The sequence below is a fragment of the Neoarius graeffei genome, chromosome 18 (assembly GCF_027579695.1).
Source record: "Neoarius graeffei isolate fNeoGra1 chromosome 18, fNeoGra1.pri, whole genome shotgun sequence".
NCBI classification, from domain to species: domain Eukaryota; kingdom Metazoa; phylum Chordata; class Actinopteri; order Siluriformes; family Ariidae; genus Neoarius; species Neoarius graeffei.
The window spans coordinates 6714802-6738186 of NC_083586.1; the positions used below are offsets into that span (position 1 = coordinate 6714802).

Genomic DNA, 23385 nt, shown 5'->3' on the forward strand with positions numbered 1-23385 from the left:
AGTGTCTTCCAGGTGATCAAAATGAATAATGTCTCCAACAATTAATTCTTTGTGGAAATAAACCACCAGGTTTGAGATGAAATCTGCAAATACAGAAAGAAATTCAAAATATAGACCACAGGTCTGTAAATAATAATTAGCTAAATAAACTAGGTAGCTTATACTTTTGGCTACATTTTAGTATAAAGAAATTCAAACATACTGAATTTTTGTTCAGGTTTTTATATATGATTCCTAGATCATCATTACAAATAACTGTGATGCCTTCTCCTCTACCAGTTAGATGAGGCTGATGCTTATAGCTGGACAAGCTTCATTTAAATGTTCCATACTCATTTAGTTTGATCCACATTTCTGTTAAATATAGTACATTAAACTCTTGATCAGTAATAATTCCATTAACAATTAGTCTCATGCTGCACTACTACATTGATAATAGTGGTGCAGTTAAATCTTTAGTTATATGGTGGTAATTAAGGACTACTTAATGACTACTTCAGATCAAAAGAAAACATTAATAGTTTTGTTTTAAACATCATTCTAAGATTACATATTTTAAAACAGTCATAACATGAACAATAAAATTCAAAGTACAGGTAATTTTCAGCCAAAACTGTAGTGATAAGCATATTTAATTTGACAACTTTAAATCATGCAATGTCTCGGACTTAGTGCACTTGTAGGTCTTAAAAATGTAGGAAACGTCTTTCCAGACTGTGATCAGTGATACGGCTTCTCTCCTGTGTGAAGGCGCTGGTGTATTTGGAGATTACTCTGCTGAGTAAAACTCTTCCCACACTGTGAGCAGTGATACGGCTTCTCGCCTGTGTGAATGCGCTGGTGTATTTGAAGATTACCCTGCTGAGTAAAACTCTTTCCACACTGTGAGCAGTGATACGGCTTCTCTCCTGTGTGAATGCGCTGGTGTCGTTGGCAAGCACTCTCTTGAGTAAAACTCATTCCACACTGTGAGCAGTGATATGGCTTCTCTCCTGTGTGAATGCGCTGGTGTTTTCGGAGATGACTCTGAAGAGTAAAACTCTTCCCACACTGTGAGCAGTGATATGGTTTCTCTCCTGTGTGAATACGCTGGTGTATTTGAAGGTTACTTTGTTGAGTAAAATTCTTTCCACACTGTGAGCAATGATACGGCTTCTCTCCTGTGTGAATGCGCTGGTGTTTTTGGAGATCACTCTGACGAGTAAAACTCTTTCCACACTGTGAGCAGCGATACGGCTTCTCTCCTGTGTGAATGAGCTGGTGTGTTTGGAGAACACTCCGATGAGTAAAACTCTTTCCACACTGTGAGCAGTGATACGGCTTCTCTCCTGTGTTAATGTGTTGGTGTCGTTGGAGAGCACTCTGTTCAGTAAAACTCTTTCCACACTGTGAGCAGTAATTTGGCTTTCCTCCTTTGTGACTGCACTGGTGTGTCTTGAGTGCATTCTGATGACCAAAACTCTTTCCACAGTCTGAGCAGCGGTGAATTCCCTTCTGTCTGTCATTGTGAGAAATGTCAGAACTGAGAGTATCAGTTGATGTTGGCGGACTACTTGAGCATTTGGAGGGGATCTGAAGCTCATATTTGGTCTTTCCTGATTCCTGCAGTCTCACATACTCTTCATAATGGCATCTCTGTACGTGTTTGTCGAGGTAAATTTGAGATGCATAGGAACGAGGACATGTGGAGCAGGAAAACACTTGCAGCAGAACGTTCTTTATTTCTGGAGAAGTGAAAAAACAAAAAATATCAGAAATTTAACAAAATGTAACATGATGATAAAATGCGACAACACTAACCCAATGTAAGGGAACATTTTTACTGAACCTCAAACATTCAAGATTCTACATGAATGAAGACGAGAACATGCTGAAAACAAGAGGGCATTGCACCCAGGGCCAAGCCTTTATCCCCGAGTAACAGTGGCCAGGACTGATGTGTGTTCCAAATTTCATGAGTTTTTCAGCAATGGAATCATTACTGTCCTGGTCCAAATGGTGGTGCTACACAAGAAGCTCACTTTGGGCATGGGGATATCATCAGAACCCTGATGTCTTATAACCTGTGAGGTTTTAGCTCTATCAGGCAATGCATGATGAATTTATGACATGGACAGGTGAAACTATATACCGGACAGAAGTCTCAATGACACACCTGGGGTCAAGCCTCTATCCATGAGTACCAGTGGCCAGGACTGGCGATATGTGTACCAAATTTCATGAGTGAGTTTTTTGGTAGTGGAATCATTACTGTCCAGGTCCAAATGGTGGCGCTATACCAAAGGGTCAAACTGCGCATGTGGATATCGTCAGAACCATCATCTCATATAACCTGTGAACTTTTAGTCATATCAGGCAATGCATGGTGAATTTGACATGCTTCCTGTTCGTGGGGCATAAATTTATTGTTTCGCCATTTCAACATCTTGCAAGATATCACAAATCCCTTTGTAACTTAAAATCAATAACATCTTGAGATGATGTATACCAAATATGGTATGAATCCAACAAACCGCCTAGGAAGAGTATATAAAAATGTAATGCGTGTTTTGGCAATGGAGTCATTACTGTCCATGTCTAAATGGTGGCGCTATACCAGAGGGTGTCTTTGGCAGGCCTTTAAATTACACCTTGGCCAGGCCGTTTAATGGTGTGCCCAAATTAGCGTCCCCAAATTAATCAAGGAAAAAAGGGTGCATCTTTATCACACCTTGATTGTTCCGATTTCCGATCAAAACAATTATTTCCAAAATTGACCGAAAATGTCAAGCAAGCAACGGAACATTACCTATAACCCACTCAGAAAGGTACCAGTCTCTTTCCTGATTGGCGGAAGTTGGATTCCCGAGGTTTGATTGGTTAAGGCATCTGCCATTGACTCATATGCTAGCGTTTCTGCTTTGATTTTCTGGAAGCCACGATGCCGCGAGGACGGCCCATTACTACAGGACGCTCACACAACAAGCAAAGCGACACTTATGAGAGCCGCCGTCTGGCAAGGCTTCAGCCTGAAAGCAAGAAACAAACTGGGCCTTTGGACCGATTTTTAAGTGCAAGGCAAGGCTCATCAATTACAACACTACCACTCCCAACAGCAAGCGTGTCCAACTGCAACAACGAGACTTCAGGAGATGACAAGGTGCGTCCAATAACAACTCCTTCCTTTGTTTACATTGAAAACAAAAGAAATTTGCTGTTGTCATTTTATTATAATATATATCACCAGAAGTCTATTAATAGACTTCTGATATCACACATCATCTATGAAAGATGAAACCTTGGAGAAACTACTTCGGATACAGCTGTTTCCCCTTTCACTAGAGGACAAATTCGTGGAGGAGGTGGTCAACATATTTGACACTAAGTTCAATAAGGACAGACATGTAAAATTACACTAGAAGTCTGAATGAAATGACAGATCGGGTTGTTTGAACACTGGCAGATACCATATGATAGTCTTTCAATTGACCTACAGCACTGCCATAGTTAAATCAAACAGGCTTAGTACATAATAGCATACATAGGCTGTGTTGGGTTAGTTCAGCAATAGACTTGTACATGTGTTTGCGAGTCTAATGTTCATAATACTCATACTAAGGAGATTTTTGTTTTATGTATTTTGGGCATATTGTTTACTTTTTGTTCACTGCTCCAGTTGCAAACCAGTGTTTCTTAGCATGTTTTATCTTTTATTTATTGTTCATGAGATATAATCATCTTGTGCCAAATATTCAGCATTCTGTATGAGACTCATACTAAGGAGATTTTTGTTTCAGGTATTTTGGGCATATTGTTTACTTTTTGTTCATCATTCCAGAAGCAAACGTCAGTGTTTCTTAAACCTGTTTTATATAAATTTACTTTATAGTTCATATGATCTACCGTATTTTCCGGACTATAAGTCGCACTTTTTTTCATAGTTTGGCTGGGGGTGCGACTTGTACTCTGGAGCGACTTATATGTGAAATTATTAAACACATTATTTTATAATTTCACATGTTCGTTATTTTCACACTGACAACCACAAGAGGGCGCTCTAGGCTTGTGTACCTGTACCTGCTACTTCTGTACCACTGAAAATTTTAAATTTCAACATTACCAGTAACTTATAAAGACAACTGAGAAGGGCTGAAAAAAAATGCCATCAAAAAGAAAATCATATTCTGCAGATTACAAGCTGCAAGTAGTAAAATATGCAGCCGAAAACGGTAATCGAGCAGCAGAAAGAAAGTTTGGAGTGAGCGAGAAACTTGTGAGGGACTGGCGAAAAGCGGAGGTTACTCTTACTGCAATGAAGAAAACAAAAAAAGGCTAATCGCGGGCTAAAAGCTAGGTGGCCACAGCTAGAGGAACGAGTTTGCACATGGGTGCTTGAACAACGTGCTGCCGGGAGAGGCTTGCCAACAGTGCAGTTGCATCTCCACGCCCAGGTAGTTGCCAAGGAGATGAATATAAATGACTTTGCGGGAGGACCTTCTTGGTGTTACCGCTTCATGCAACGCAACCGCCTCTCTATCAGAGCAAGGACAACGATGTCCCAAAAACTGCCAGCAGACTTCCAAGCCAAGGTCGACAGTTTCCGTGAGTTCGTTGAAAAGCATGTAACTGAGCACAACGTGACACCGGATCATATTATTAACATGGATGAGGTCCCCCTCACGTTTGACATTCCCATGGGCCGAAGTGTCGCAGAGAAAGGGCTAGAGTGTGAATACAGTAACAACTGGTCATGAGAAATCACACTTCACAGTGGTGCTGGCATGTTGTGGAGATGGATCAAAATTGCCACCAATGGTCATTTTCAAACGAAAAACCATGCCAAAAATCCAATCCCCCTCAGTTGCCGTCGCAGTGAATGAGAAAGGGTGGATGGATCAAGAAATGATGAACTTATGGCTTACGAAGTGCTACACTAAGCGTCCGGATGGCTTCTTTAGAACGCGCAAAGCCCTGCTTGTGATGGACAGCATGCGAGCGCACATCACGCCACAGTTCAAAGATAAATTAAAAGTTTTCAACTCCATACCTGCCATCATCCCTGGAGGCTTAACCAAAATACTCCAGCCACTTGACATTTCTGTGAACCGGAGCTTTAAGGCAGTCTTGCATAACCTGTGGGAGCAGTGGATGATGGATGGAGAGCACAGCTTCACGGCAACCGGGAGAATGCGCCACGCAACTTTCCTGGAAGTCATTGGATGGATCGACAAAGCATGGGCTTCAGTGACAACAGAAACCATCCTGTCAGGATTCAGAAAGGCCGGAATAATTGGAACTGCAACTGATGACGAGTCTGATGAAAGCGACGCGGAAGAGGAAGCGGTGCTTCGTCTACCTCCGGAGTTGGAGGATTTGTTTAGAATTGACACTGAGGATGAAGAATTCAATGGATTTAGTGATTTGGAGTGAGATTGATGGTTTGGCAAACTTGTTAGCATGTTCTTTATGCTATAGTTATCTGAATAACTGTTAATATGTTACATTAACATACCAGACACGTACTCAGTTCATTGTCTATGCGTCATGTAGCTGAATGTGTTACATTAGCATACCGTAACCCTATTCGGCCTGTTGTTCTCTAATCCATTATTATTTTTAATTGCCTTTCAAGATGAAATGTCTGTTCTTGGTCTCGGATTTTATCAAATAAATTTCCCCAAAAAATGCGACTTATAGTCCAGTGCGACTTGTATATGTTTTTTTCTTCTTTATTATGCATTTTGTGGCTGGTGCGACTTATACTCCAGAGCGACTTATAGTCCGAAAAATATGGTAATCATCTTGTTGTGCCAAATATTCAACATTCTGTATGAGACTCATACTAAGGAGATTTTTGTTTTAATGTATTTATCGCTACGCTCATTCGCGCAGTCGCTTCGCTCCTTTAGGTTACACTAATTCGCTCCCAAATTAGTGTAATCTAAAGGCCTGTTTGGGCATGTGGATATCTTCAGAACAACGATATCCTATAACCTGTGAAGTTTGAGCCATATCAGGCAATGTATGGTGACTCACTTCCTGTTTGTGTGGTGTAACATATAAATTCATTGGTTCGGCATTTCAACATCTTGCAACATATTGCAAATCCCTTCGGAATTTAACATCAGCAACATCTTGCCATTATGTATACCAAATATGGCATGGATCCAACAAACCGCCTAGGAGGAGTTTGTTAAAACATAACGTGTCAAAACGCACAAAACCAAAAATCTCACTTCCTGTTGAGTATGGCTGATGCAATGTACAGGGAATTTTGTTCGTCTCAGGGCACTCCAAACACCTACCAAGCTTGACAAGGATAGGTCAACCTATATACCGGGCAAGAGTCTCAATGCCATATGGGGGCACTTTGGATTCCCCCAGAAACACCTGGGGTCAAGCCCTTATGGCTGAGTAGTGGTGCGCATGACTGACGTTTGTACCAAATTTCATGAGTTTTTGAATATGTACAAGTTGTCAAATCTGTATTTTTGAACTAGGTGGCACTATGGAGTTAAGGAAGCCCACCTAGACTAATGTACCATATCACCTCAAATTGCATCCTAGGACAAATATATGTGCAAAATCTCATGAGTTTTTAGCCTTTGTAAGCCCCTCAAAACAGCACGAGAATATTTCAAAATCCCACATTCCATCCAACATGGCTGACTTCCTGTTGGGCAGAGTCAAATACAAACAAGTGATCTTTGTCCTACATCACAAGAGTATCAATCAGACCAAATCTCGTGCCAATCCGAGCAACTTCATCTCAACCACAGCTTGTTCTCGGGGGCGCTATAGAGCTCCAGGACCACGCTCAGTCCCTTGCTCAATGTAACTGATTTTATGCACATTTGATCAGCGTACCAAAATTTGAAAGTTTTTGAGCATCGCAAGTGCCTCAAACATGAGTTTTTGCATGGAGAAAAAAACATAATAAGAAGAACGAACGTATTATTGCACCTACGGCTCGGGCAATAATAATAATAATAATAAAAAACAGGACGAAAACAATAGGGTGTTGCACCTATGGTGCATCGCTCGGGCCCTAAAAAGTTTGAGGACTAAGATATAGCAGCCTCTCCCTAGGAATACTGGTAGATTCAATAAGGTGCTGGAGCAGCAGCTATGCACAGCACTGGCCATAGCCCAATGGGTCTGAGTGACCAAGGGGGAGTTGTTGCTTTCTGTTTGATATAATGTCAATAAGGCAAGCCTAGCCTTATTAACAGCTCATCTAGGATTGAGAAGGAAATTCAGCCCTAGCATTCAAGGTTTTGAAAGATACAACAATGGGCCTTATTTATCAAGCTGGATAGTAGATTTATTTGCAAGTAGTTTCTAGTAGCATTTACACAAGCAAGTCTGTATTTTTTCATATGGATTAGGTTGTCACATTTAGAATGCTTATTAATTTCAATTACACACAAATTTAATGAAATGAAATTGTGGGATTTTATGAAACCCAGTTGATTCATATAAATGTAATTGATGAAAGAAAGAAAGCCAACATTCATAAATTAAAACAAAGAAGTTATTTAATTTAAGAAAAAAAAAGGTAGGCTTATAAAAAGGGACATGCTGCAACAGTTCAGATGGCATTCAAGTACTGCAGCAATATAGGAATTTCCTTACTGCAGTATTTCAAGAATGCCATAGTGTGATTTGTCATAAAGCAAACCAAATCTCCATGTGTTTAATTATTCATTCATCAGATGCTACTTGTTCCTTAACATATTTAAGTTCTTCAGCTGCAAGAGTTTAAGGAGTTATATAACCATTGTATAGTATAATAGTTGATGGGTTTGACTGACATCTGTATTAGCCAATTAACAACGTTGCCTGGTTAAATGTGTTTTAGTCTCTAAACAGACCACTACAAAAATGTGTAACTTTAACCCTCTGGGGTCTGAGGGTATTTTCTGGCACTCTAATGATTTTGTCTGCATGCTGCACGTGTGTTCAACTAACTTCTCTCCAGCCAGCTGATTGTATTACACTGAAGGTATAATATGCCCCCCGTCCCACCGTGTGTTTCTGTAATATGGGGGAAGTCTGACAGCATTATCCTATGTTGTGCGTTTGCTGTGATAGAGCATGTGTTTTTTTTCCCCTAATTTAGCCATGGCCAATTCCCACCCATCAGACTGCTCTTCAGCATCACATAACAGCTACCAACCAGGGAGGGCTAAGGTGATCATGTGCTTCCTCCAAGACAAGTTACACCAGTTGACCGCATCTTTTACTCATACATCATCAGGGGTGGCAAAGTACACTCAGAGGGAAGCCCAATCCACTCACTTCCTATTGTGTTCACACGCACCCATAACTGGCTAGTGTAATTGATGGCAGGGAACAGAGCGCATGCCATCTCGCCCACCCAGAGAGCCCAGACAATTTTGCTCTCTTGAGCTCCCAACCACAGATGACTGTGGCATCATCAGGATTCAAAAGTGGCATTTTATGAAGACTTGGAGTGGCATCTGGATGATGGGGAAGACACTTTTCTGTTATGCTACTGTATGTGGCTAAATGTATGCCACAGGGCATACATTTTACGCTAACCTCTGGTTAAATTGTGCATGATGAAGAAAAATACAACAGTATTTTGTGGTTTACTATATATTCAATCAATTAACCCTAGAGATGGGTTATGATTTTCAAATAGTCATTAAAATATCAAAATAATAGTTTAGTTTGTTTATGTGACAATCCTCTTTTTCTTGCTTTGAAAAAAAGAAGCTTCCCTGTGTGCTGCACTTAGTGCCCACAATTATCATGACATCCCCCCCCCCCATTTTAGTTTCGTGGGCTTCACCAAATGCAACTCATCTGGGGGTGTGCTAATTTAGGGGTGATTTGCATTCATCAACATGCACTTGAATATAAAGCAAATCAGCCTTTTGTAAATCTGAGATTTTTATAAAAGCCAAGTCTTCATAAAATGTTAACAAATGGCCAAATGTAACCAGACTCTTCAAAAGCCCAAAAAAAGTATTGATTTTATCCACAAGTGTTTTTTGATCACATCCACAAACGATTTCAAGATGATACACTGCATTTATTGAAGAACTTTCTTCATCATACATACACTTGTGAAATTCCTCTCTGCATTTAACATATCTGAAGCAGTGGAAAAACACACACACACACACACACACACACACACACACACAGAGCAGCGGGCAGCTGCGCTACAGGGAGCTACAGGGAGCAGTTGGGGATTAGGTGCCTCGCTCAAGGGCACCTCAGCCAAAGGCCACCCCATGTTAACCTAACTGCATGTCTTTGAACTGTGGGGGAAACCGGAGCACCTGGAGAAAACCCAGACAGACACGGGGAGAACATGCAAACTCCACACAGAAAGGCTGCTGGGCTCAAAAGTTATTCTTGTGAGGGGACAGTACTAACTTCCGGTTCCGGCTGAGTGAACGCTGGCGCAACTGGCTGCCGCTGCTCGCTGGCAACTTCTAACCACTTTTAAAGTGATTTTAACTTCTCACCTGGCTCTGCTTGCCCTGGTGTCCAAGGGACTGGGTCCCTGTGCACAATGTGGTCCGATATGATATATATCTGGTCCATGATTATCTGGCCTCTCCTGTTGCTGGTCCACCAACCCGCGACTGGTTTGCTCCAGTACTCAGCTGCGGAGCTTCTCCGGCTACATTTCCACCTGTCTGCGCCTCCGCTGGCTCTACTTGACTTTCATCCGGACATCGCCTCCCAGCCTCGCCGGAGATACATTCACCGTGGATCCCACCGGAGCCTTCATCAAGACACCTCGACAACAATAAAATCCATCTGGTCCATCTCTCATCGCCCTCCACGAAACACCGGTCGAGTTGTTGACCACAGTGTGCTAGCCAGCCCAGCTCGGTTGGCTAACATTGCTGTCATAGGTGACAACACCACTGTCAACTTCGGTCTACTCAACATCCGCTCCCTTACGAGCAAAGGGTCTCTCATCCAGGATCTCCTCATTGACCGTAAGTTTGACTTTCTCTGTTTAACTGAGACATGGCAACAACCTAATGACTTTTCCCAACTCAATGAATCAACTCCTCCGGGGTTTGTTTACATCTGTCAACCTAGTGGCTCCGGCCGGGGAGGAGGTCTCCCAATAATTTACCGCGATAAACGGAAAGTCTCGCCAGTGTCTCGACCTGCCTTCAGCTCCTTTGAATTCACTGTATGTCAACTGTCTGGATCTACTCCCACCATCATTGCAACTGTCTACCGCCCCCCCAAACCAAACAAAAACTTTTTAAATGATTTTGCTGCTCTGTTGACACACCTCTCCACTCTCTCACCAAACATTATTTTGTTGGGAGATTTCAACATCCACATGGACAATATCAACAACACTCTTACCAGAGACTTTTCATCCTGCCTTGAGAGTTTTGGTTTTCAGCAGCACACCAATTTTCCCACTCACTCCAAAGGTCACATCTTGGACTTAATTTGTTGCTCTGGTATCTCCCCCCTTGACTGTACAGCAGATGAACTCCCTATAACTGACCACTTCCTCCTCGTTTAATACCAAACTCTCTCTCTCCACTACTAAGCTCCCTCATCTTATTTCTTTCCGTAATATAAAGGATATCAACTTGAATTCTCTCTCCTCTAGCACTGACTCCCTCTTGGACATTCACAATTTAACCACTCCGGAAGAGCTGGTCTCACAGTACAACACAGGCCTTCACACCATCGTTAATTCCCTTGCTCCACTAAAAAAACAGGTCTGTCTCCTTCTCCCGTTCTGCTCCCTGGTTTACACCTGAACTTCGGCTCATGAAAGCCAAAGGCCGACAACTTGAGCGACTTTACAAGAAAACTGCACTATTTGTTCACAAAGACATGTACAACAATCATGTACTTCATTACAAGGACTGTATTGCTCAAGCCAAATCCAACTATTTCTCTGGTATAATCTGTTCTAACGAAGTTAACACCAAATCACTGTTTTCACTGCTCAAGAACTTCAGCCAACCCCCAGACTCCCTACCACCTCACCTGTACTCACCTGCTTTCTGTAACTCCCTCATGTCATTCTTTGCTGAAAAAATCCAAACAATTCACCAGTATCTCGATTCACAATCCACCCCCATCAGTTTACCTGAACTTCCTCCACCCTCTCACTCCTCCTCCTTCCAGCTTCCCACCGCCTCATCCGTAAGTCTAAGCCCTGGGTGCCCACTACGTCGATCGCGATCGACCGGTCGATCTCGAAGGCAGGGATGGTAGATCTCATGATTGATATGTAAATATTAATATATTTGTTATGAAATTAAAAAAAAAAACGTCGTGGTCATTTTTACATGTAAACAAATTCGCTTTTTCCCTGAAGCGAAATGTCAGCCAAGCGCTGCGTCAAAAAAAATGTTACATTAGGTTACCATGACAACCAGTAAAATGAAACTGCTGGTTTCAAAGATGCAGCGCCGTGATTTAGGAAACTTCCGAAACCTCGCCTCGGAGCTGGAGATGCAAGGGAGGGCGTTTGCGCAACTTAACAGTGCGCGCTACACTGAGCAGATTGAAATTCTCCAGTCAGAGTTTGAGAAGCGATTTCAAGACTTTGCTTTGCTCGAGCCACTAGCTACATTCATGCGCCACCCATTCGGGGAAGATACTGAGGTGGATTCCCTCGCCTCAAAAGTTGCGGCACTGTTTCAGCTGAACACGTCTGCCGTGCAAGACGAGATGCTGATGCTGCAGTCTGACATCGAGTTGAAGTCCAGGGCGCATGGGCCGTTTTGGAATTTACTCACGGAGGCGAAGTACCCGAACATGCGGCAATGTGCCACCTCCTTAACCGCATTGTTCGGCTCCACTTATTTGTGCGAGTCGGCCTTTTCGCATATGAAGATCATTAAGTCCAAATACCGCTCCAGTATGTCCGACGATCATCTCGAGGCCTGCTTGAGGCTCGCTACCAGCAGCTACTGTCCGGACTATGCAGCCCTCTCTGACTCCCTCCAGTGCCGATCATCATCGGATTAAGATCTGATTTAGGGCCTACATCAGTATGCTATGTATTAATGTTGTGCTGTTGCTAAGTTCCACGGTTAAAAAAAAAAATTAAAAAAAATATAAAAGGAAAAATGTTTTTATATAAAATTGTTGTAAATGTCAAATCTCTGTCTAGCAGGCTATACAAAAGTCAATTGATGTGAACAAAAATGTTTTGGGGTTTACAATGCCTGTCTGGATGCATTAAACTTTTTTTTTCTAAACATAGCCCATTTTTTTTTTTTTTTTACAGTGGGCTTGTTTCATGTTTAATTAGTAGTTTGCGGTTTATAAAAGTTAACAGTGATTTGAACAAAAATACGTTTAGGAGTACAAAGCTTATGCATTTAACATAATTTGAATGTAAATTTCAGTCACCTTTTTGTATGCATGTTTGCATATTATTAAACAAATTGCATATGAATGTTTATAAATCAAAACAAGTGTCATTATTATTATTATTATTAGTAGTAGTAGTAGTAGTAGCAGTACTAGTAGTCATAGTAGGCCTAGTAGTGGTAACAACCTAGTCCGAGTAGATCATATTAACATGGTCATTTTAAAAGTAGCTCGCGAATCAAAATATTGTGGGCACCCCTGGTCTAAGCCATCCACATGTCAGCTGGACCCCCTCCCCACTTTTCTTGTTAAAGCCTGCCTTCCTTCTCTGGTCCCTTTCATCTCTTCCATCATCCATTCCTCTCTTTCCACTGGAACTGTTCCTACATCCTTTAAGACTGCTGCAATAACACCAATATTGAAAAAACCCGGTGCAGAGCCTACCAATTTCAATAACCTATGCCCTATCTCTAATCTACCCTTCATTTCCAAAATTATTGAAAAAACAGTAGGTAATCAACTCCACTTCCATCTGTCTCACAATAACCTGTATGAACAGTTTCAGTCTGGTTTCCGTCCCGTCCATAGCACAGAAACAGCTCTAATCAAAATCACCAATGATCTCCTCATGGCAGCTGATTCTGGTTTACTCACCATCCTCATCCTCCTTGACCTGAGTGCAGCCTTCGATACCATTTGTTGCTTCACCCTCCTCAACAGATTAGCATCCATTGGTATCACTCACACCTAGCCTGGGCCCGCCCATCCTAAGCGTGATGCAACACGAGGGCCTGTTGCGAGCTTAGTCTGGCAAGGCAAGCTATCTACAGCTCTTCCAAGCTCCCGAAAAATCGGGAACCAATCAACTTTGAGCATCTCCAATGGCCCTGGGTAGAGGCGTGTTCAAGGCACTGACATAGTAGAACTGCGACCGGAAGCCATAGATTGTTTACAGAATCTATGCCGGAAGCGCTTCATTCATGCTTCCGCATCTATTACGCATAGATGCTGTATTGAAAGCATTCAACAGGAAGTTCTCATTGAAAACGGAGCAAAGAGCAGCCCTGGAGGTATTTATTGAAAGGAAGGACGTTTTTGCCTTGGTCCCGACCGGCTTCGGTAAGAGTTTAATCTACCAGTTAGCCCTTTCGCGTCGCATACGTCAGAGGAAAGAGTGATGTGATTGGTTTAAGCTTCGTCACAGCCTTTTCTGGCTTCGACCAGTAGCAAACTGAGGCATTTCAGGGAGGCGGGTCAACCACGGGCTCTGGGAAACGGTTGGGCTTAATATCTTGGCCAGACTAATAGCTCGTAGAGCTTTGTCGCGTTAGCCAGACTAACTCACACCCCCCTTGACTGGTTTAAATCTTATCTTTCCTGCCGCACTCAGTTCATTCAGCTTAAATCTTTCACATCCCACCCTTCCCCTGTCACTTCAGGTGTGCCCCAGGGCTCTGTCCTGGGGCCCCTCCTTTTCATCATTTATCTCCTTCCCCTTGACAACATCTTCCGTAAATATAACATCAGTTTCCACTGCTATGCGGATGACACCCAGCTCTACCTCTCCAGTAAACCCACTTCCTACCTTCCACCCTCCTCCCTTACTGACTGCCTAGCAGAAATAAAAATCTGGTTCTCCTCCAACTTCCTCAAACTAAACAGTGACAAAACTGAGGTTCTCCTCATTGGCACCAAATCGTCACTATCCAAAATTGACAGTTTCTCTCTTTATATTGACAATTGCTCTGTCTCCCCCTCCCCACAGGTTAAGAGTCTGGGTGTCATCCTCGACAGCACTCTTTCCTTCCAATCCCACATCAATAACATTACCCGGTCTGCATATTTCCATTTACGCAATATCAACCGTCTCCGCCCCTCCTTTACTCCCCATGCCACTGCTATTCTTGTCCACAGCCTCGTCACTTCTCGTCTGGATTACTGCAACTCCCTCCTCTCTGGTCTCCCTCACAAATCTGTCCATAAGATCCAACTGGTCCAGATTTCAGCTGCCCGCATCATCACCAGAACTCCCTCCATTCACCACATCACGCCCATCTTGCAGCAGCTCCACTGGCTCCCAGTCAAGTTTTGAATTGAATTCAAAATCCTTCTGTTAACTTTCAAGGCCATCCACAACCTCGCTCCCTCATATCTGTCCGATCTCCTCCATGTTGCCACTCCCTCTCGTTCATCATCTTCTATCCACCTGATTGTCCCCTCCGCCCGTCTCACCACCATGGGGAGCAGAGCTTTCAGCCGCTCTGCTCCCCGGCTTTGGAACTCATTACCTCCTGAACTTAGAAATATCAATTCCCTTCCACATTTCAAATCCTCACTCAAAACACACCTGTTCAAACTTGCTTTTCAAATTTAATCACTGCACTGTCTAATTTTTAATTTTGAATTGTAACTTGTTTTAATGTTTTTTATTTGTAATTTTAATGTATGGTTTGTCTTTCATTTTTGTACGGTGTCCTTGGGTGCTAGAAAGGCGCCTTTAAATAAAATGTATTATTATTATTACTAACTTCTACACCACCATGTTGCCCAATGGTTATAAACCATTTTTTTCCCTTTGATTTTCACCTGCTGCTACATTTCTTTTTTAAACAACAATTTTGTTTAAAGACAGGACACCATGTTGTTCACAGTCCTCATCAGGAAAAGGCTCAAAATGCAAATACAATCCACAGTATTTCAGAATACCCAGCATGGAGTTTATTCAGTATGGTGAGTGGAAGACGTTCAGCTATTCTTCTTCTATCATCAGTATTAGTTTTACTAGTGAGAAATGTAGATTAATTAGCACTCTTATAGAGAAGAGTCAGACTTTACAGAGGACTCGCAAAAACAAGAGATGTAGTGGGGTAACTTCATGTGTTTCAAAAGAAGCTGACAGACTTCACCCTCTCTGGTTGGTCATTGTCATATGCCATATGACCTACCTGGTTGGTGGAACTGGCCAAAATGAGTTCTCTGGGGGAGTGCTCTGGTTATTGTAGACTCCATTGTACAACAGCTTTCATCCCAGAAACATTGTTAGGCTAAGAAATACGTCACTAGATAATGCAGAAAACAACCTCTATAACCTCTTAGACAAAAGTAACACCTTGCTCTCTGGTTGTTCCTGTAGGTGCAGGACTGAGTTCTTTGGCATACTCCTCTTCAAACCACACCAAGAGCTCCTGTCCTGGGTTAATGGGCCGACAGCAACGATACAGAATTCCCCCTTGATAGCGAAATGCCATAAGATTCTGTTCTTCATCATTACGGGCACAATTCACATATCTAAAAGAGTAAGGCAACGTTCCAGAAAAAGTAAAAATCAGATTAGAGTTACAGACTTGGAGAAAACATGGCAAAGATATCAGTGACAAAAAGAACATAAAGTTATTCCAACAAACGAGGCACTGTAAAATCAAATCACTAAAAAGACCCAACAACTGGTGTATTCCTCACCTCATCCAATTCACATGCATCTCTCTTTTGGCATCGATGTATTCTTCACACTGCATGCTCTTGTGTATCTGTAGAAAAATACATTTACATTTTCTTCACTAAATCAATCTATACCTTTAAATGAGGTATACAGAAATGAGAACGATGGCTCATGAAGGCTGAATTAAAGGTCCTTGACGATCTTTAGATTCACAAAACAGCCGACAAGCTCCAAGATGAATTTAGTCACTGTAAAAAAATGCAGGCAAGGCTGTTCATCAGAATTTAGGTAAAGGAAAGGTTTCTCATAAAAGGCAAAGCTGTGCTGTGAATCAGACCTCTCTGATAAATATCTATCCCATGTCTTTTGGTCTCTAAACAGACAGCTACAAAAATGCGCAACTTTAACCCTCTGGGATCTGAGGGTATTTTCTGGCACTCTAATGATTTTGTCCATTTCAACAAATTTAAGCAGTATTTTCAAAAAGTCATATGACTTTTTTTGTATTCAGCACAAGTTCAGTCCTTTGGGAACCACATGATTTCATCTCTGCTTTTTGCGGATGATGATGTCCTGTTGGCTTCTTCAAACCAGGACCTCCAGCATGCACTGGGGCGGTTTGCAGTCGAGTGTGAAGCGGCTGGGATGAGAATCAGCACCTCCAAGTCCGAGGCCATGGTTCTCGACCGGAAAAGGGTGGCTTGCCCTCTCCAGGTTGGTGGAGAAGTCCTGCCTCAAGTGGAAGAGTTTAAGTATCTCGGGATCTTGTTCACGAATGAGGGAAGGATGGAGCGTGAGATTGACAGGCGGATCGGTGCAGCCTCCGCAGTGATGCGGTCGCTTTACCGGTCCGTCGTGGTGAAGAAGGAGCTGAGCCAAAAGGCGAAGCTCTCAATTTACCGGTCGATCTATGTTCCGACTCTCACCTATGGTCATGAGCTTTGGGTAATGACCGAAAGAACAAGATCGCGGATACAAGCGGCCGAAATGAGTTTCCTTCGCAGGGTGGCTGGGCGCTCCCTTAGAGATAGGGTGAGAAGCACAGTCACTCGGGAGGAGCTCGGAGTAGAGCCGCTGCTCCTCCACATCGAGAGGAACCAGCTGAGGTGGCTCGGGCATCTTTTTCGGATGCCTCCTGGACGCCTCCCTGGGGAGGTGTTCCAGGCATGTCCCCCCGGGAGGAGGCCCCAGGGAAGACCCAGGACACGCTGGAGGGACTATGTCTCTTGGCTGGCCTGGGAACGCCTCGGTGTTCTTCCCGAGGAGCTGACCGAGGTGTCTGGGGAGAGGGAAGTTTGGGCTTCCATGCTTAGACTGCTGCCTCCGCGACCCGGTCCCGGATAAAGCGGAAGAAGACGAGACAAGTTCAGCTACAATAATATCCATGTAGTATGTATATCATGGTTGTACTTTTTAAAAAGTAAATTAGATGATGTAAAAAAACAGTTTTAGAACGGTGTTGGAATGTGTGAAAAAAGCATTACCTCACCCATTGTGACTAACCGTTCTGATCACTTGAGGGGACTCTGTTCAGTCTTAGGAATGAATCAAGCACAAAAACTTAAATCTGCTCCACTGATTTGGACAATTAACTAGCCATCAAAAATATGTATGTCCTACTGTTTTAGCATAAAGGCTTGGCAGTGGGAGGGGCATTCAATGAGAAGGGTCCCAAATCGTGAAATGAATCATGAATTGAATTGCTTTCCTGAATCATCTGAAGTGCATAAAATCCATGTGCCATAAGTTTAACCTCCAAACAGCCTAAACTATGTCTGACAGATTTTATCCTGTTTACGATGGGTGTTCCCACAACAAAAGAGAAACCAATCGAAACTGAAAGAGTGAAAGTGATTATCATGCCATTGCCATGTGAACAGTCTTTTATGAATGCGTAAGTGGGCGCTCGGTGCTCTGACTCTGGAGTGACTGTGTAAGGTGACAAGTTTTATGTTTCATCTAATTTAGGTAACTTAAAAACTATAACATTATTTGGCAGTGGGCACATAGGAAAGTGTAATGTTTATCATGCTTGTATGATAAAAAACTCAATGATATTTATCCAAATACATGGCCTACTCATTCTAAACCTGTCAAGCTTTGCCGGCGAAGCTCTCAATCCAAAAGGGTTAAAGTCAGTTCTGTCACTGAATGGATTTTATATAAAACATTTTGGATTTGTACAAGTAATATTTATTTGCCATAAGTGTTTGGGAACTAATCTTGGTTTAGTTCAGTATAGCAGTGTTCATTTTTTATTCAAAGAATTTTAAATTTAGTTTCAGTCTTAGTCATGTCCTGAAAATTGTAGTTTCATTTTAGACTTTTTTTTCGGTCAAGATTTAATCACTGGGACTCAATTTTAATTCTAGTCTAATTACAGGGATGTGATTTGGGGCTGGTGAAATTATCTGAAAATTTTAGGCGGGGGTCTGGGGGCCACAGGCCCCTAGCTGGTCTAGGGCAGCGCCCTGGTGGGGGGACAAGGGGGGAAGCCCCCCGAAGCTCCTGGGTTTTGGGGTTTTCTGACTTAAAAATTGTACTAAAATGGCAAGCAAAACACACAAGAAAAAACTTGTCATGATTAACAAATTCAAGCCAATTTAATGGTCAACATGCAACTCTGACACACACGCTCACTCTCTCACACACACTCACTCACTCTCACACACTCTCACTCACTCTCACACACTCTCACTCACACACTTACTAACTCACACTCACTCACACTCTCTCTCACTCACTCACTCACCCCCCCCCCCCAAAGAACCAGCGCGAGCAGGGCCCGCTAGCCCCGCGCCTTGGGACGTAATTCGCCCCGAGGCGAGCTGCGGCGCTCCGCTTAGGTTTCGTTTCTATCCCGGGCTCCAGCCCGACTTTGCACGCTCGTAGCTCGGGCAGGGGAGGTCCCAGTAGACCAGAGACCTCTGCCCTCTCCCCAAAGAACGAAATCGCTGAACAAATGTCTCACAGTCTTATGTCCAACGTCTGTAGCAACCTCTTTCTCCAACCATTCCCAGCGGAACTTGTTTTTCACTATTCTGTCAATTTCTTTAACTCGATTTGCATCTTTACGCTCGATCACGGAGGCTGCCATCTTTCAACTCTTTGTTTGAAGCGAGCTTACGTACAGCTATCTAACAAGCGCGTTCATTGGTTGTTACAGAGCGATGGGCTCATCACGTACCTCGTTTCATCTCAATGACGTAATTGCGTAAATGACGTAATTACGTCAATGAGATGAAACGAGGTACGTAATTGGCCCATCGCTCTGTAACAACCAATGAACGCGCTCGCTTCAAACAAACAGTTGAAAGATGGCAGCCTCCGTGATCGAGGCATAAAGATGCAAATCCGAGGCTGCCATCTTTCAAACAAAGTCGGAACGAATAGGATACGAATGTGGATTTGAGGGAAAAATCGGAAACATTTTTTTTTCAAGTTTTGAGGTGAAAAAAGCAGAATTCTGCGAATTCGCGGAAAAAATCACATCCCTGTAATTAGTCAATCAATATTTTTGTCATAATTTTCTCAGACAGTTGCATGGTACTTGTAAAATGCGCCCTGTAGTTTCAAGAGAGACTACTTCAGCAGGGGTATTGCTGGATGATTCCCCCCAGTACATGGCTGGTGTTATCACTATGCAGAAGTTATGCGGAATTTGCTATGACTAATGATGATGGTCGCTATTTTCATATGAAGATGTTACTTTGTTCAAACCAACACATGTGTGTGTGTGTGTGTGTGTGTGTGTGTCCCCTGACTCATATACCTGTTAGAATCCAGGAGCATTATGAAAGCCATGTGAGCAGGTCCCATCTCATCTCATTATCTCTAGCCGCTTTATCCTTCTACAGGGTCGCAGGCAAGCTGGAGCCTATCCCAGCTGACTATGGGCGAAAGGCGGGGTACACCCTGGACAAGTCGCCAGGTCATCACAGGGCTGACACATAGACACAGACAACCATTCACACTCACATTCACACCTACGCTCAATTTAGAGTCACCAGTTAACCTAACCTGCATGTCTTTGGACTGTGGGGGAAACCGGAGCACCCGGAGGAAACCCACGCGGACACGGGGAGAACATGCAAACTCCACACAGAAAGGCCCTCGCCGGCCACGGGGCTCGAACCCAGGACCTTCTTGCTGTGAGGCGACAGCGCTAACCACTACACCACCGTGCCGCCCCATGTGAGCAGGTAAAATGGATTTTGCTAAAAGATTTCTCCTGGCTGTAAAAATTCCTCTGACAAGTAAGCTAGGATGTCCGTCTGAACAGAACCAGCTATTTTGGCTCATCCTTATTTGTCAGAGCATAATGAACAGAGATTTTGTTTTGTTGTCTTTTTACCAGCTCTCTCTGTGGACCTGTCATTATGGGTTCACATAACAGCATGCTGCATGCGTGTTCTCACTGGTTAATCATGACCAAGTTAGCTAGCGTGCATTAACATTCTACACAAATGCAAAAGCAGTGTAAAAATCCATGGACAAGAAAAGGTCAAAAATTAGGTCAAAAGGAGGGGCCAGAAATTTGACAAAAAAAAAAAAAAAGCAGGCATTAGAGGCATAGGCTTCCAAATGTAAAATAAAAAAATATATATATATTTTATATATATATATATATATATATATATATATATATATATATATATATATACATACACACACACACACACACACAGTATATTATATATATATATATATATATATATATATATATATATATATATACACATATATATACACACAGTCACACAGTGCCTTGCAAAAGTATTCATACCCCTTGAATTTTTTCACATTTTGACACCTTACAACCACAAACTTAAAAGTTTTTTATTGAGATTTTTATGTGATAGACCAACACAGAGTAGCACATAACTGTGAAGTGAAATGAAAATGATAAATGGTCTTCAAAATTTTAAACAAATAAAAATCTGAAAAACTTGATGTGCATTAGTATTCAGCCCCCCTGCGTCAATACTTTGTAGAGCCACCTTTTGCTACAATTACAGCTGCAAGTCTTTTGTGGTATGTCTCTACCAGCTTTGCACATCTAGACACTGAAATTTTTGCCCATTCTTCATTGCAAAATAACTCAAGCTCAGCCAGATTGGATGGAGAGCATCTGTGAACAGCAATTTTCAAGTCTTGCCACAGATGCTCAATGGCATTTAGGTCTGGACTTTGACTGGGCCATTCTAACACATGAATATTCTTTGATCTAAACCATTCCATTGTAGCTCTGGCTGTATGTTTAGGGTCATTGTCTTGCTGGAAGGTGAATCTCCTTCCCAGTCTCAAGTCTTTTGCAGCCTCCAACAGGTTTTCTTCCAGGATTGCCCTGTATTTAGCTCCATCCATCTTCCCATCAACTCTGACCAGCTTCCCTGTCCCTGCTGAAGAAAAGCATCCCCATAGCATGATGCTGCCACCACCATGTTTCACAGTGGGGATGGTGTGTGCAGGGTGATGAGCAGTGTTAGTTTTCCGCCACACATAGCGCCACACATATTTAGGCCAAAAGTTCAACTTTGGTCTCATCTGACCAAAGCACCTTCTTCCACATGTTTGCTGTCCCCCCTACATGGCTTCTTATGCCTGTCTTTCAACAATGGCTTTCTTCTTGCCACTGTTACAAAAAGGCCAGATTTGTGGAGTGTACGACTTATAGTTGTCCTGTGCACAGATTCTCCCACCTGAGCTGTGGATTTCTGCAGCTCCTCCAGAGTGATCATGGGCCTCTTGGCTGCTTCTCTGACCAGTGCTCTCCTTGCTCGCTCTGTCAGTTTAGGTGGACGGCCATGTCTTGGTAGGTTTGCAGTTGTGCCATACTTTTTCCATTTTTGAATGATGGATTGAACAGTGCTTCTTGAGATGTTCATAGCTTGGGATATTTTTTTATAACCTAACCCTGCTTTAAACTTCTCCAGAACTTTATCCCTGACCTGTCTGGTGAGTTCTTTGGTCTTCATGATGCTGTTTGTTCTTCAGTGTTCTCTAACAAACCACTGAGGCCTTCACAGAACAAGTGTATTTATGCTGAGAGTAAATTACACACAGTAGGACTCTATTAACAGATTAGATGACTTCTGAAGGTAATTGATTGCACTAGATTGTATTTAGAGGTATCAGAGTACAAGGGGCTGAATACTAATGCACACCACATTTTTCAGATTTTTATTTGTTTAAAATTTTGAAGACCATTTATCATTTTCGTTTCACTTCACAATTATGTGCTACTCTGTGTTGGTTTATCACATAAAATCTCAATAAAAAACTTTTAAGTTTTTGGCTGTAAGGTGGAAAAATGTGAAAAAGTTCAAGGGGTATGAATACTTTTGCAAGGCACTAATATATATATATATATATATATATATATATATATATATATATATATATATATATATGCTGTTCAGGCATCAGCATCCTGAATTGACCTGCAATGCTGTTTTTGAGAAGCTGACTGAAAAGCTTAAGATGGCCATTAAAACATAGCTATAGGGTAGGCTGCATGTTCACTTAAAACTGCTGTAACTTGCCCAACCATAACTGATTGTCATATGTACCAGAGGTTTTCTAGCTTGTTGGGACTGAAGCACATCAAAGGTCAAACCAAAACGTCAAGGCACACCAAATTAAAGTTGGCTATCGATTATGAAGGTCACACACATTAGGATAGGCTACAATGTCATGAGCACGATTTGACCCAGATTGCACTACAGTAGACTGTCAATTATTAAAACAGATATGTAAATCAGACAGGCAATTGTATAATTAATTAAAAACATTAGGCAATGCTCATTACAGTGTTTCCCATTAGTTACCTAGACTGTGGTGGCCGAAGCAGTTTGAGAACACATCACAATTGATTTGAGACTGGTAACATTAACTTTACAGTGTCCACTACAGTCATCCACTAGTCCAAGCACAATATTATGGTCATCAATTTGATACATTTAACTTTACAAGAAACACAATTTTCTTACAGGGGAGCATGCCCCCAGACCACAGCATGCCATTCACACAATCCTGAGGGAAACACTATTATTCTGTCCTTTTTTTGTTTTAAATACTGTCGGTGGAACATCTACCCGTTCTTTTGCAATTTAAGGTAGATGTGAAAGAAATCTCTCTCAACTCAAAATGTAAAAGCAGGTGACCGTGATTATGCGACATATCCTAGAAGCATGTTGATGGATAGTAAACTAATGTGGCGAGTGTGCATGGAAGGAAGAATCATGAGACAGAGATCTCTGCTTTTGAAGATGAATATATCTGTCACTGCACATTGTACAATGAAATTGGATGTCATCCTACCAGTGCAACATCTGCTTATTAAAAATAATAAATAATGAAGAGGACTGGTTTAACATATGTGATGTACAGCGAACCACCACCAGCTCCAGGATGTGGAAAGAATTTTGCTGGAAAAATGTGATTAGATTCTTTATCACTCCCAAAACAAAAAGCAAATTTTCAAATACACAACAAACATGCTGGAGCAGACCGTTGTGGGGAGCAGAATGCAGGTCACAGTCATGTATTTTGGGAATGTAATAAAATGATTAATTATTGGAATGATGTGTGGGTGGGCATTAAAACAATTTTGG

At 42.2% G+C, this 23385-nt stretch overlaps 1 protein-coding gene across 3 annotated transcripts in view; it reads right to left on the reverse strand.

The window, feature by feature from the left end:
* Positions 1–614: 614 nt before the first annotated feature.
* Positions 615–23385, reverse strand: part of LOC132865876 (histone-lysine N-methyltransferase PRDM9-like) — a 51317-nt gene continuing 28546 nt past the window's right edge. For all 3 annotated transcript variants that reach the window (XM_060898387.1, XM_060898388.1, XM_060898389.1), the window contains 3 exons: positions 15790–15857; positions 15440–15618; positions 615–1724 (listed from right to left, as the gene is read on the reverse strand). In XM_060898387.1, the coding sequence (XP_060754370.1) occupies positions 721–1724; positions 15440–15618; positions 15790–15857 (1251 nt within the window). In that variant the 3' untranslated portion in view covers positions 615–720. The remainder of the gene's footprint in view (positions 1725–15439; positions 15619–15789; positions 15858–23385) is intronic.